The sequence below is a fragment of the Lycorma delicatula genome, chromosome 9 (assembly GCF_047948215.1).
Source record: "Lycorma delicatula isolate Av1 chromosome 9, ASM4794821v1, whole genome shotgun sequence".
NCBI lineage: Eukaryota > Metazoa > Arthropoda > Insecta > Hemiptera > Fulgoridae > Lycorma > Lycorma delicatula.
This window is the reverse complement of record NC_134463.1, coordinates 17,680,197-17,697,083: the sequence shown is the minus strand read 5'-3', so window position 1 is coordinate 17,697,083 and position 16,887 is coordinate 17,680,197. Positions and strand designations below refer to the sequence as shown.

The window sequence follows — 16,887 nt, the reverse complement described above, 5'->3', positions numbered from 1 at the left end:
GACAGACTTATAGGCCACATACTAACGCATCCTGGAATAGTCGCTTTAATATTGGAAGGACAGGTAGAAGGAAAAAATTGTGTAGGCAGGCCACGTTTGGAATATGTAAAACAAATTGTTAGGGATGTAGGATGTAGGGGGTATACTGAAATGAAACGACTAGCACTAGATAGGGAATCTTGGAGAGCCGCATAAAACCAGTCAAATGACTGAAGACAAAAAAAAAATGGTATAAAACTACGTTTCTAAAAAAGTTAAGAAAAAAACTTGTCTAAGAAAAACGAATTACTTGTCTTTACTCCAAATAAAAGGCAATGTGAGAATCATAAAATTAAATTTTGAATAATTAAAAGCAATTAATACAAACGACACGCATAAAGGTAAGCGATTTGACGAGACTTTGAGATGTCTCTTAATCGGCACGACGTTATAAGATTTACAAACAACTTTCTTACTTTTCTGTGTGTCTGATCGGTCGGTGATATTAGAGCAGTTTACTCGCTCAGACTCGAGCGACTCGTTTGAGGGATTTGGTACGAGTTTAAAAGAATTCAAAAAGAACTTAATTACTTTTCGGTGTTTCTGAGTGAGTGTTACAATTGTTTACTCGCACTAACAACCCCCTCGTGACTAAACCCCCTGTTTAAAATATAAATTTGAATTTTAAATATATACTTTAAAATAAAAATTAGAATCTAATTTCAATATGATTTTATTTACTTTTTACCTGCATTAAAATATTATTTAATAAAAACATTCGTTATCAGAATTGCTAATCTAGTTGAAAATTAACAAATTTGTTTTTTGAATAGTAATTTACAGAACTGAACTTTCGTTTTATACACCGATAATTACATTTTCAATTAGGAAAAGTAAGAAAGAAAATTTAATAAAGAGAATATTTTATGTTCTCTAAGACTGAAAACGGTATTATTTGATCAATTAAAATTGGTAAATATAAAATGTATTTGGTTATAAATTATTTTCTAGACATATATCCGTGCGTAAATATTTATTTGATTTACTGATAACCTTTTTTTTATTGTAATGGTACAGTTTTGAATTTATTTAATAATACATGTACTCGTGTACGCTAACTTTTAAAATAATATAAAACGAGATTGATTTATTTCTTCCTTACAAAGCTGAACATTTGCTACTGTAAAACAGTTAAAAAGATAAAACGCGTGTCTGTCTATTGAGTCACGTCTGTCTATCTCCCACTTATTCGTTTCTCATTTTACCCTCTCCACTCTTTCTATATGTTTTTTATTGTAAGCTATAGTGGTATGTATTTTATTTGTAATAGCACGTACTCATTTTTGTCCTTGAACATTAACTAAACGGCATTTTTTGTTTTAAATATTACCATCAAAACAACACAGATTTTATTCTATACTCTTGACCATAGGGGAGAAGACATGTTTTTTCTGTACTTATAAAAGTAAAATTAACAACTATACTGCAGCTGCCTTTCTTTTTTTGTTTTTATCCCTCTCAGATACAAACACATTCACACACACAGAGAGAGAGAGAGAGAGAGAGAGAGCAACAGATCAAAAGACTTTGCTTTGAAGGAAGCACAGCAGCGACTAATGGTTGTAAAAATTGATTTTTATAAAAATGCTACCGTATTTTTATAAAAAAACTGTTCTCCTGGAAACAAATTGTAGCGTGTATACGTATCCTTGAATATATTGTTAATTTAATACGTGCATTAATCTGCACATATCAAAAAAGTATCTTGGAATTAATTTTTTTTTTTTTTTTTTAATTACAATTTAATGTTTTCGGTTATGTGTTTTTATACTAATTAGTACATTTATTAATTTTTGCTTTACCATTAACGATTGTATAATAATGGAAAAACGCATCCCGCATCTACTATTACAAACCCTAATATGGAGAACTTGAAAGTAGCGGATTTACCAAGAATTTATAGAAATCGCTTTTGCTACTGGTCAGATTTTCTAAGAGCATGTCGCTGGGAGAAGGAGGGAAACAACCTTTTCTGTACGATTTGGTGTCTCCTGAAAACGATTCTGCAACGTTTATATATATATATATATATATATACACATTTAAAAGATTTTTTCACCCGCTCTACCGGACGCAAATTTTAACCGATTTTGAAGAATCGATGGGGGAGATGTAAACCTGTTGAAAATACATCCCTAATGAATTTCAAATGAATCGGTTATCAGAAACCGGAGTTAGAGGAAACAAAATTGGTTTTTGGATACGTTTTCAAAGATTTTCAAGGTTTTCACGTAGTAATTTGAAAGGTAACTTGTTATATAGAAAGCCAGAATTAGATTTCTGTGAGCAATACGTAGCGCGAAATAATTTTGTACGATTCATATTCAAAATATATATTTGAACCAAAAACTGTTTGTTTAAAGAAAAACAAACCAACATACTTGGCATTTATAGACCTAGAAAAGGCTTTCGATAACGTAGACTGGAATAAAATGTTCATCATTTTAAAAAAAATTAGGGTTCAAATACAGAGATAGAAGAACGATTGCTAACCTTTACAGGAACCAAACAGCAACAGTAATAATTGAAGAACATAAGAAAGAAGCCGTAATAAAAAAGGGAGTCCGACAATCCTTGTCGGACCCCCTCCCTTTTTTATTAGGATAGGTAACATCCTGTTACCTATCCTAGTTACTTTTTAATATTTACATGGAACTAGCTGTTAATGAAAGGGCAATTTAGATTTGGAGTAACAGTACAAGGTGAAAAGATAAAGATGATACGATTTGCTGATGATATAGTAATTCTAGCCGAGAGTAAAAAGGATTTAGAAGAAACAATGAACGGCATGGATGAAGTCCTACGCAAGAACTACCGCATGAAAATAAACAAGAACAAAACGAAAGTAACAAAATGTAACAAAGATGAAAAAATAACGAAGAAATACGAAGAAAAAAAAATGTAACGAAGATAGACCACTGTATGTGAAAATAGGAACAGAAAAGATTATGGAGGTAGAAGAATTTTGTTATTTGGGAAGTAGAATTACTAAAAACGGACGAAGAAGGAGTGATATAAAATGCAGTACATCACAGGCGAAACGAGCCTTCAGTCAGAAATATAATACGTTTACATCAAAAATTAATTTAAACATCAGGAACAGATTTTTGAAAGTATATGTTTGAAGCGTAGCTTAAATGGAAGTGAAACTTGGACGATCGGAGTATCTGAGAAGATATTATTAGAAACTTTTGAAATGCGGTGCTTAGGAGAATGTTAAAAATCAAATGGATGGATAAAGTGACAAATGATGAGGTGTTGCGGCAAATTGATGAAGAAAGAAGCATTTGGAAAAATATAGCTAAAAGAAGAGACTGAATATAGGCCACATATTAAGGCATCCTGGAATAGTCGCTTTAATATTGGAGGGACAGGTAGAAGGAAAAAATTGTCTAGGCAGGCCACATTTGGAATAAGTAAAACAAATTGTTCGGAATGTAGGATGTAGAGGGTATAACGAAATGAAACGACTAACACTAGATAGGGAATCTTGGAGAGCTACATCAAACCAGTAAAATGACTGAAGACAAAAAAAAATGTTTGAAGCCAAAATCAAATTTTTCCAAGCACTATCGCTATAATATTTTAATTTCACAATAATCCAAAATTTGATCTGGTATGAAGAAAGGGAATCAGTTTTGAAATTTTAATCGTTTTGAGATAATTTTATAATTTTATTTTTTGTGAACATAGCTCCAAAGCCACGTAAATTATACGTAATAGTATCAAAACAGGTTGATGGCAAGTAGCAGTATTAAGCAATTGATGCCGTCAAACTCAACAATTATGTAAAATTGAGGAAGAACCGAAACATAAATATACAAGTATAAAATACTTAGTATCTCGCAGTATTATCTATGACATCGAATACTGAGGCCGACCATTCCTGAGATTTGTGGTCAATTGAATTTTTGTTTTTTGTTTAATCTCCGGCTCCACAGTTAAGTATTGCTTCAGAGGATGAGATGAATGATTTGTAGCGTGTGTTAAAATGCCATTCCTGACCGGTATTCAAACCCGGAATCTCTGAGTCAATTGAATCCCAATCACAAATGTTCACCGGTATCCACTGTCTAGGATTATAATCCGTATAAAAGTAACTAGCTTTTACTAGGACACAACACTGAAAGCAATATTATTTTCAAAAATCATTACACCAGCGGAACATCCTTTACAATTAATTCTTAACTAAAACCGGAAATCCGCCCTTCTGACGCACTTACTGCGACAGAGTTTTTTGCATTTTTTGTATTCCGTTGGTGATTATCCTCTAAAATTTTCATAATGTATTTAATTTGTCGGCAGCCACACCCTAATATATATTAGTTGAAAATATTTCAATGAAAGCTTATTACTGCAGTTAAGAAAAGCCCAAAATCCAAAAAAATTGGACTTTTTGGCTACTTTTGGTCCGGTCGATTGATATAAAAATGGGAGGTGCACAACTAGATGGTACAGCAGTCCTAAATCCAAACCAAAATTTCAACATCCAACGGTCAATCGTTTTCGAGTTATGCGAAATACCAAATATCTTACAAAAAATCTGATCTGAGCACCACATGACTTCCTCGTACGCTTACTAAATTACATATACACATTTTTTTTTAAATGAAAAGTACATAAATTTTTATTTCATTCATAACTGCTGATATATTTTTTTTTATTACTATTATTGAATTATTATTTATCGTATTTTTTTTTACAATCAGAGGTTAATAATTATTATAAATCAAAATATTTAAATTAATAATTTAATTTCGGAAGCTATTAACAAAAACAATAATGATGGCGTAAAAATAAATTTGGTTCGACATGATGAATAATGTATTTGAATGAAAAAATAATTTTTTTATATATAGAGATATGAAGGTGAAGAAGAAAAATATTTCCAAGAAAAAAGGCGGACGCGGTATATAATCGGGTCAGTAATCAATAAGGCTGTAGATTTATTACCGTTTGAAGCTCATATTCCAGGTTACAATTATTGCAGTCCTGGCACGAACTTGGATAAGAGGTTGAAGCGTGGTGATAGAGGCATAAATAAATTAGATGAGGCGTGTAAACTGCGAGATATAGCTTATTCGAAATATTCAGATAATAAAACAAGATCTCAAGCCGATAAAGCGCTTGCCGAACGGGCGTGGAAACGTGTGCTCGCGCCGGATAGCAGTTTGACTGAAAGAGCGGCCGCCTACGCAGTAACTAACGCGATGAAACTTAAATCCAAATTTGGCGATCGATTGAGATTGAAGAAATGCGGCGGTACGGCTAAGAAAAAAAATAATCAATTCAATACCAAATCGCGCTTTGTACGATCGCGAAACGATCCGCGGTGTTTTTTATGTCGGACGCTTTACCGAAAAAGATTTGGAAAAATGAATGCTCGATAGTGAATTTAGACGCCTCAAAGGGCCGCGGTACGCATTGGGTTTGTTTCCGAAAAATCGATAAAAATGTAGATTATTTTGATAGCATAGGCGATGCGCATCCGCCTCCAGAACTGATGAATTATTTCAGAAACTCCAACGTAACGTACAATTACAATAGATATCAAACCGACGATGATGTGATTTGCGGTCGATTATGTTTAGAATTTTTATCCGAATAAATTATACGTTTTTTGTTTTTTATTTTTTGTAAAAAGATATCTAGTGATATCTTTTTAATTGATAATTTTAGGCCTTAGATTAATAGTAGAAGGAAGATTAAAGAAAAACAAACCAACATACTTGGCGTTTATAGACCTAAAAAAGGCATTTGATAACGTAGACTGGAATAAAATGTTCAGCATTTAAAAAAAATTAGGGTTCAAATACAGAGATAGAAGAACAATTGCTAACATGTACAGGAACCAATCAGCAACAGCAATAATTGAAGAACATAAGAAAGAAGCCGTAATAAGAAAGGAAGTCCGACAAGGATGTTCCCTATCTCCGTTACTTTTTAATCTTTACATGGAACTAGGAGTTAATGATGTTAAAGAACAATTTAGATTCAGAGTAACAGTACAAGGTGAAAAGATAAAGATGCTACGATTTGCTGATGATATAGTAATTCTAGCCGAGAGTAAAAAGGATTTAGAAGAAACAATAAAAGGCATAGATGAAGTCCTACGCAAGAACTATCGCATGAAAAAAAAACAAGAACAAAACAAAAGTAATGAAATGTAGTAGAAATAACACAGGTGGACCACTGAATGTGAAAATAGGAGGAGAAAAGATTATGGAGGTAGACGAATTGTTATTTGGGAAGTAGAATTACTAAAGATGGACGAAGCAGGAGCGATATAAAATGCCGAATAGCACAAGCAAAACGAGCCTTCAGTAAGAAATATAATTTGTTTACATCAAAAATTAATTTAAATGTCAGGAAACGATTTTTGAAAGTATATGTTTGGAGTGTCACTTTATATGGAAGTGAAACTTGGACAATCGGAGTATCTGAGAAGAAAAGATTAGAAGCTTTTGAAATGCGGTGCTGTAGGAGAATGTTAAAAATCAGATGGGTGGATAAAGTGACAAATGAAGAAATATTGCGGCAAATAGATGAAGAAAGAAGCATTTTGAAAAATATAGTTAAAAGAAGAGACAGACTTATAGGCCACATACTAAGGCATCCTGGAATAGTCGCTTTAATATTAGAAGGACAGGTAGAAGGAAAAAATTGTGTAGGCAGGCCACGTTTGGAAAATGTAAAACAAATTGTTAGGGATGTAGGATGTAGAGGTGATACTGAAATGAAACGATTAGCACTAGATAGGGAATCTTGGACAGCTGCATCAAACCAGTCAAATGACTGAAGACAAAAAAAAAAAATGAATTCAGTAGCACATGAAAGTGCTACATATGATTAGGAAGAAAAAACCAAGTATATTATGGAAGAAAGGTAGAGTTGCTATCACTTCACCTCAAAGGTAAACATAATAATGATAATTATAATAACAATACCTGGTTGAAACAACTGTTGTAGAGTTGTATATATTTCATGGCAATCACGTTCTCTAGGAAAAACAAATGTAATGGATAAAAATGTTTTACATCGTAACTGTAATGGCGATCCTGATGTAGTCAATGGCAACTTTTCTTTTCACTTGCGATATGCATATGTAAAACCTGAAAAATAAAAAAATGTATTACATAATTATAACAATACTAGTAAAATAAATTCCGGTATTTCCAATAAAGTCCGGTATAACAGACCTGAGTAAAGATTCCTGCCAATTAACAAGAAAGTAGTAGAAAATATAATGGAAGGAATCCAGAAGGGGACTAAAAGGGATCCTTTTTCTAAAGCTAACAGGTCCATTTACAACAAACAAACAACAAAGAACAATAGTTCTTTTTAATACCGCCCAACAACACACCTACCACAGATGTTGTTCCACGAGAAGAAATACCAGACCAGGGTGGGAATGTATGGGAAGATGTCTCTGAAAATCACTATCATGCTTCAACTTGGGTCTGGTTCTGTAAGTAAAGAGGATAAGTGTATAAATACTCCAGGGAAGGCAAGGTGAGTTCAGTTTTGAAAAAGGGAGGAGTTATTACACAAGTCAGTGAAGAAGTGAGATTGTGCATATTTGACCATGTGAAGTGACATCTCAAGCATTCCGTGAGGACAGTAGGAGGCCGCAGGAGGTTGTTCGGTGAGTGACTATAGAAAATTAGTGAAAGAGATAAAGTATTGAACTCATTTATAAATTATTAGGGTAATTTTATTTGTGAACAGGAAAGGTATTTGAATGAAAGAACTTTGGGCTAATATTATCTTCATAGTAATACAAAACCAGTTGTTAGAGGTGTAAATATTAGTGGTCATGATAATGTCTTTTGTCAATGGGCTGAATTCTGGTTTTTAATATTTAACTACCTGCAAATAAATCCTGATCTTACTTTAAATTCTATTTTGTATGTAATCATTGTTTATTACAATTACTGACAGTTGTCATTTTTATTATAAATGTTTGTTATTGTTGATTGGTCTTATTTTATTTATGTTCTATACTGTTAAACTAATAAATTGTAATTATATAAACATTCTCAAACATTTCTCAATATCCTGATCGAGCCATGAACATGCGACAGTATAATGTTAAAAGATACAGGAAACAGAAAACAGGTAAGATGATAAACAGCAGTTTATCTATCTGCTGTTTATAGCAATAGTAACTGAATGTAGATGGTGAAATACTAGTAACCAAGTTATGTTTACGAAACTAGTGTGTGTAGATAATCAAAGTTAAACACAATGCTAGGTGCAGTTCCACTGCACGTTGTTGGAATTAATTAGTCAGTGACTAATGACCTTATCAATCAATGCCAGTTAAATAAAGAGTAGTATTTTAAAGGGTAAAGCCTTAATAGCCAAACCTATGCTTAAGCTGGTTTTTATACATCACCACCAAGAACACTAGTTCGGTTTCATAAAACGTTGATATTTTTGAGTGACAATTAAAAATTGATCTAACTGATCTCTTAGCAATAGATCCAAATAAAATAAAATTAATATAATATGAACCTTAAGGAGTTCATCTAATTAACAGAGGTTTTGTTAATATCAAATGAAGTTCCATACAGTGTTCTGAAAAAATACCCTTCTCGGCATTTCATGAGAATGTCCTGGATTTGAATCCCGGTCAGGAACAGGGTCTTTTCATACGCTACCAACTTTCCATCAGGCTAATGAACATAATTTTTGATTCCCACTCTTTCATAACAAAAAAATACATATAAATTGTCATTAGTTTTCTTGTTTTTAAAGTAATTACTTTATTTGAAATCACTAAAGCTTCTTTTCCATATTTAAATTAAGAGGGACATCCTGAACTAGTACAGACCAACACCCTCCATGTGACAGTTACAGTCGCCACACCACCTCCTCCGTACCTAGCCCTTATGGGCTTTTATTGGGGGTCATTTTTAATACCTCGGTTATGACAGCTTCCAGTCTTAACCTAGGCCAGGATGCCACCAATATGAATGCCAACAGCAACATTCACATCGATGTACTACTAACTAAGAACTCTGATGAACAAAACACATCTCAAGTCTTAAACAAGACTTTTTTGTATCTGACCCCGCATAATCCGAGATGGCCGGTCACACATTCTTAAGACATGACGGATTAGAACCACCTTTGGTAGTATTCTTCAAAAATGAACTTTCCATTTTTATTGTTTCTTAACTGCACAGAAGTTTAGAACTCCTGAAAAAGGACGACAGTTAGAAGTTGTACAATTCTGGCATCAGCTATACAACCGGCACTACCAGTTACCGGAGGAATTCCATTTTAGTTCACTCTCTTGGCCTTTTTTTCTCTACAAAAAGAACTATCCAGCCAAACCACATGGAGGCACGCACCAAATTCGAAGTATTAAAGATGTTAATATGTATTATATCACCATCGTATTAAAATGTAATATGCTTTAACAAATGTAGAGTACTGGTGATATAAATATGTTGATGTTTTTAAAGATGTTGAGGCAAATAATGAATTTAAAAAATTCTTGAACGGGATATATGGAAAGAGAAGTAAAGAGGTAAGAGAAGATAAGGAAACACCGATAAAGAGGGAAGAGAATAGTTGATGCCTCCTCCCTACCAAGAATGGAGCAGAAACTTGTGTTAAAGACAACTAATTAATAAGAACAGAGCTCCAATATCTAAGAATTGATTGAAAGACATTACAAGATCGCATCAACATGATTTTTAGCATGAGAAGATAACTAAAGCAGAACCTGGTGGTGGACTTCTTAGAAAACAGACAACTTAGATTATATGATCGTATGAAAAGAATGAATGATACGAGTATGTCAAAATGAATACTGAAGAAGAGACTGGATGAATAGTGAACAAAGAGAGGCAAAGAATGGATTTAAAAAAAACCTGAATAGAATATGTGGAAAGAGAAGTAAAGAGATAAGAGAAGATAAGGAGATGCCAACGAAGAGGGGAGAGAATAAAATTTGGCTGAATATTCTGCAACTCCAAGGAATGTAATGAGATATTATGACAAAAAAAGGTGAAGAAAAGAGACAAAAAGGTGGCATTAACAGAGGTTGAAAGTATATAAGAAAGATAAGAATAACTAACATAAAAGTTATAATATTGTAATAAAAAGGAATGATAAACAAGTTAACTTAAGACTGAAATCTAATTAACAGTTCAAAACAAAAGCTATAAAATGTAAACTTTTCCTGCATTTAAAAAGTTTTAAATTACAAGTACATTAAAAAAAGAAGGATTTGTTGCTAATAAAGCTAAACTTTTCAGAAACTTTGTTTAGAAATAGCAAAAACTATCTATTTATTAATTAACAAATTTAACACATTGTGACAAGACTGACATAAAGCTCACACAACTGTTAGAATGGAAATAACTGTTTTCAGTTGTTAACATCAATTTGATTAAGGACTATAATAATAAAATGAATTTCCTTTAAATCAATCGCACTAATTTTCAATAGATTACTGCTGAAATATTAATTTACCTTAAACCAATAAAATGATTGATCGCTACTAAATAAAAACAATTCACTGGAAGGGGTTATTCACAAAATAATTTTTTTACCAAAAAGGAGGTTTCCAATATGTAGTTAAAATTGATCACTAGGAGATGGGGCAGTATCAATTAACAGGATATCCTTTGTCTATTTTGGTTTAGGGTACAATGAAATTTTCTTGTTTTTTAACAAAAGCTTTTCTAGGGTTAGGTGAATGAGACTCAGTAAAATTTCCGAGATGCTCTACATAAAGTAGAGCATCTCATAGATAACAAATAACAAACAATAAAATTAAACAATAGATAATAATAATAATAATAATAATAATAAATAAATAACAATAAAAAATAATAATAGATAACAAATAACAGATATAAATGGATAAAAAAATAGAAAATTAAATTTCATCTATGACTGTTATTCAACAGTCTATTAACTTCAACAATAGCATAGTAGTTCGTATAACAATACTGTTGTCATGTCATGTCAGGTCTGCAAACTGGTAATTTGTAATGTTTTTTTTTAAGATTTTAATTTACATTTTCAGTGACAAAGAGCAAAGTTTTGGCTTTTACAAGAGCAATGACCCCTAGATCAAAGATTGTAATTGATGATTATTCTATTGAGTACGTCAAGTGTTTTAACTTTCTTGGATGTAACAAATCTTATCACAGTAAGGTTAAAATAAACAATAAGACCGAACGAGTCAACAGAATGAATAGCGGAGTGAAACATGCTTAAAAATAAAATAAGATGAGAAATCCTCCTGAAATTTATCAGGTAATGTCAGTTCCAGGTTGTTTATTGTCCAAGACATGGACAATAAGATCGGCTCACAGGCAAACACTGTAAAACAGAGAGATGAGGTTCTTGAAAGCGGTTGTAGAATATCCAAAGTTGAACAGAAGGTGTAATGAGTATACAAGCAAGTACTGAACATTTTTAATTTAAATGCTAAAATTAATGATTATAAATAACAACAGCTCTATACATAAGAAGAATGGATGCAGACTGAATTCTAAAAATTATTAAGGAATATGAACCAATAGGGAAGATAGGTTTCGGGTGATTGAAGAAGAGATGAAGGAATTGGTTTTAGATGAGAGATCAATGGATGACGAAAATATCCAACAAGGCATATACTTAAATAAAAGAAGTATAATTTAAAATTATTTACTCTGATGAACCCTTTTCCAAAAAAACTTCAGTTTATTTTAAAATATCACATTATTATAACTTTTAGTAAACTATGTAGAATGTCGAGTAGCGTAGAAATTCTTCCCGTGCTCGTTTTGGAACTAAACTGTACTACTTGAAGAATTTTTTTCTTTTCATCGGCTTGTAACGGTCGGGGTTCAGATGAAATACGAGTGCTGCAAAGTGTACTACTCTCACGAAGATTATTAAATTCTACAAATCAATTTGTTGTTTGCGATCTAAATTTATCACACTAAAAATGTGTTCTTAATTTTCATAAATTCATTCGTTGTTTTCTGTTAAAATTTGTTCCGTTTTGTTTTTAATAATAAAAGTTGATATTTTTTTTTGTTTTTCGTAGACTTCATTTCATCTATTTTCTCAAAATTAAATTCTCTACACGTTTTCTTAAAATTTACGCATTTTTCAGTCGTTCAACAAAATTATTGTACTTCAAACCTAAAAAAAACGTGTTTTTCGTCACTGAATTTTTCTGTTTTACGGTGGTTATCGTAAAATCTATGGGAGATACAATATTGGGACCTGCTTTATTCGAGTTTTCAGGTGAAAATCATAAGAACCCGTCAAGTTTACTCCTTTTATGACCCCCCTTAAAAATTAAGACGTTTCGGTTAGTCTGTTTTGCTTAGTTTTTACACGATAAGGTTTCGATTTAAGTCGTGAAGAATCTTACGACAAGATGTGTATTTTACACGATCTTGGTGCGATAATTTACCCTATAGATTTTTTTTCGGACCGGCAGATATTCTTTTTTGAATACGGGCTGTGGCCTACGGAGTCCTGACGAAAGGTCGCCTATTTGGTTTTGAGTTTGAAACGGACTCCGTTGTGCGCCGTTTTTTAACCGAATCGTGCACTACTCTTTATCGAGGGATACTGACGTTCGAAAACTTAGCGAAAATATTTTACGTTTCTCTTGAAAGGATCCAACGCTTCCTCGATAGCAGCCCTTTCCTCGATGGAATACTGTATTTAAGGATAAACATGATCGTAAAGAACGAAACTATATCGCACTGTAGCAGGAACAGTTTACAACCGACAAAAATAGACTATTAGTAATAGCAGTGTTAAACGCGACGCTAAAATAACTGCAGTTCGAGCTGATTAGATTTGATTTTAAGTCGCTCGCCCGGTATTACAATATTGAAAAAGCTGCTTCAGAAGACCTTGTATTTTTCTCAAAAGTCTGCATAGGTGTATATTTATTTATACATATATTCAAATATTAATCCTTTTAGGCCTTTTTTTGAAAAACGTGCTTAAATCAAAATATGAATTTATATAGCAATATGTGAATTTTTCTTTTGTACCGGTAAATGATTCGTGTGATTTAGTAAATTAAAAATTCTGATGTTTCCCCGCATTTAGATTATGAACGGTAACATTTGTTAAGAAGTAAAGAAGAAGTAAACGTATTTAATATTTTAATAAAAATTAAAAATTGTAATTATGTAGTAACGGATTTCTTAACGGACGTTCGCACGCACGCGCGGGTGTGCGTGCGTGCGAACTCTTGCATTACTGATAAAGACATATACACATATAGTTTTATCAAGCTGTAACATTAGATTTTATTAAATAATAGAAAGCTTCAACAACCCCTTGTAAATAAATTTGTACCTTCAAAACTAGATTGTATGTTAGTTAAATCTAGTTTTGAAGGTACAAATTTATTTACTGTAATACATAATTTGTGCTAGATTTAAAAAAATTCAGATTATAATAAAAGCGAAATGTTTAATAAAAAAATTAAATATAAATAAAATAAATGTAATAAGTAAATTCTTTATAGTAATAAATGCTTTAATAGAAAAACAATAGTTCGATAGGCAATGATAAAATAAAACAATAATTTATAAAATTGTATGGTTCATACGCTCTCAGAGGTAATTATTTTTTTGTTTAATTTTATTGGGATGACGCATAGTAAAAACAACTTGTCAGTCTGACTACTGCGACCATGGTGCTGGGAGAGGGGGGAGATGAAACAAATGCAGCAGGTGGCTAACTTCACTCTGATTGGCTACCCTCGGACAGTACTGGTCACGCGATGGTACAACAATTCAAATACACCGTAAATGTGCGTACATGTGTACGCACGTGTGTGTGTATTACTGTCGAATAACAAAGTTAATATCCCTATTATATTTCTTATATAGACGTTCGATATAATTAAATTAAATAAAGATTTGTTGATCATTTTATATCTATTATTACATTTTATTTAAAATAATAATTAATCTCCCTTAATTTTAATAATTTTTTTAAAAATATTACGATTAAATTTATCAGTTTTGTAAAGTAATTTACAAAAAAAAAAATTCTTATATTACATAATAACAGATAAAATTTTTCCAGTTTTATTTACAATTCGACCTAGTAATCTTTATTAATGCTATTTCCTAACACGTATTAATACCTAATACATTTTTCTATTTATTTATTTGTACGGGCAATAGACCGACATTCAGTTCGTCACTTACTTTTATTTCAAATTTTAATACAGCGTATAAAAAAGCCAATTCTGACCGAAATTTGAACACAGAACTTTCTGTCTACCTGTACTACCTGCAATTCTGGTATCTTTTGCCAATGTATTACATTAGTATTATTTTTGTTTTTACTCTTTATTTTCGTAAATACAAGTTTAAAATTATAATTTATCACCGATAAATTTCAAGCATTTTAAAATACGAAATTTAATATTCCAGAAACGAATAAAAGTGAAATACAAAATACCGTAAGAATTTGGTACGAAATTATATACTTATTTAGAGAATACGATTATCAAAATAAGAGTCGCTCTTGGAAAGTAATAAAACATCACAATCACTATCATCACCCCGTCTCTTAAACCTCACTCTGTCCCAGACAGCGCGAAAATTCTCTAACACTCACACTCTCTCTCTCACTGTGGGTGCGTGTGCGCGCGTAAATTTTGAAGGGTATAAAGATCATTTAATTTCTTACCGCACTAAAGTGGATAATAATTTCGTTATCGGATCTAACTTCTCAAGGGCGCTTTCAATTTCCAACCTCCACGATATTTATTTTATTTATTAGTTATGTTAAATATTATACGGAATAAATATAGTCAAATCAGATTTAATTCGAATCTCTGACATATTTTTTTATGTATGTGTATAGATTCTATGAAATTATTTCATAATTACAAAAATTATATTTCTCATTGAAAGAGGAGAGTAATCCCGTCTAAATTTTTTAAACGTTCAAGTTGATCGTCGCATCGAATTTACAAACTTCATTAAGACTTTTAGTGAAGAAATTATTTTATCATAAATCATGTTTTTAAAAAGATAATTTTATAAAATGTAAACTATACATTTTATATTTGCGTATTTTTACTTTATATTTTAATTTTTGTAATTAAATATATATATATATACACACACAAGATGATTTAGGAGGAAAGAGAAATAATTTGGGAACCGATTTTAGAGCTTGAAATTAAAAAGAAGGGTTTGTACAAACATACGTCCGAAAACAGTTTGTAATCGAGTTACGGCTAGCAAATTCTTTAAGAAGAATTAGGAATAAGCCGTTTCCCGTTAAATACTTTACTTAGCTAATATATGTTGTCGCGTAACAAGGTACTAACCTACTGAAACTGAAATGATGTTCAGTCGTACAAATGACACCTTCACTTCTTTCACCTCAACGAAGGCTGTATATACCGAACATCATTACTATCAGAGAAAGCAATTCTTATTGGTACCTCCTATACCAGAGACGGTTTATAAATATCACAATCGCAAAAAAGAATGCGACAAATGAATGGATTCTTTCTTCAGGAAACGATACAATATACACAAACTCCAATCCGTATGGAATGTAGTAATTAAGTCTACATCAGATAGTTATTCTACCGATATAATTATTTGTTTCTTATTATTTGTTTCACTTTTACAAAATTAATAACAAAAGTTATCGTAATCAATTTTTTTTTCATAAAATGATCAACAGTTTTGTAAAAATAAAATCGAACTAGCGAGTTACAAATTAAACATTTTAATTGCAGCTAATTACTTGAAAAATTTATTTTTATGAGTAAATCCAGTATAAACTTTTCTTTATACTTTTGTTAATGATTTTTTCTTTATAAATTTAAAAATTATAGTTTATATGAATGAAAAAAGTCAAGGAAAAGGGCAATAGTAGTAGATTAAGAAAATACCGCTGCCTCTCTACTTTTCAAGTATCGTGTCGGGTTACATGAAAACAGTCTTTTTTTCCTGTTTAGCCTCCGGTAACTACCGTTTAGATAATTCTTCAGAGGATGAATGAGGATGATATGTATGAGTGTAAATGAAGTGTAGTCTTGTATATTCTCAGTTCGACCGTTCCTGAGATGTGTGGTTAATTGAAACCCAACCACCAAAGAACACCGGTATCCACGATCTAGTATTCAAATCCGTGTAAAACATGAAAACAGTCTGGTTTGATTAAAGTGGATTTGTTCTTCTTTTTTTTTTTTTAGTATCTTTGTAAATAAAAAAATTAAAATTAATTACAATATCTTAAAAAATAATAATCTTTATAATTGTACAATTTAATTAAAACGTTGTAGTGGCATCAACTTGATCGATATTATTTTTGAAAAAATTATTCTTCTAGGTTAAAAACGCAATATTATTTTATAAACTGCAAATATTACAGTACGTGATAAGAAAACAAAAATAATAACACTTATTTTAAGCTATATTAAAACAATATTAATATTAAAAAAAACTTACCTCGATCAATAATGAAGGTCATTAACCAAAACAAAATAAACAACGTATAAGAAATAGTTAAACAAGAATGACCGCAGACACGAGGATCCAAATTGAACTGCATATCACACCCCATCTGTAATGTCGCTAGATTCCATAAGCTTTCGTTCTCTGCCACGCACGTTATTTCTCTGTCGCTTCAAACTACGTCCGAACAACAAACCTGCAAAATAAATTATGAAAATTAGCGCGCCAACTAAAATGTATTACCTACACTGTACTGTTTCTCCTCTCATAATAACAACCGACAGTATAGCATTAATGTTTTACAGATTTGAAAACTTTTAATTTTACAAAATAATAATTGAAACCAAATTTTCGCTTAAACCTATGTATA

General features: G+C 31.5%; 1 protein-coding gene across 3 annotated transcripts in view; it reads right to left on the bottom strand.

Moving 5' to 3' along the window:
- Positions 1–16,887, bottom strand: part of LOC142329827 (uncharacterized) — a 51,343-nt gene that overhangs the window by 20,964 nt on the left and 13,492 nt on the right. For 2 of the 3 annotated variants that reach the window (XM_075374684.1, XM_075374685.1), the window contains exon 2: positions 6,987–7,151. In XM_075374684.1, coding sequence (XP_075230799.1) covers positions 6,987–7,025 — 39 coding nt within the window. In that variant the 5' untranslated portion in view covers positions 7,026–7,151. Of the gene's footprint in view, positions 1–6,986; positions 7,152–16,511; positions 16,714–16,887 lie in introns of all 3 variants that reach the window. The other variant, XM_075374681.1, reaches the window with a different exon arrangement.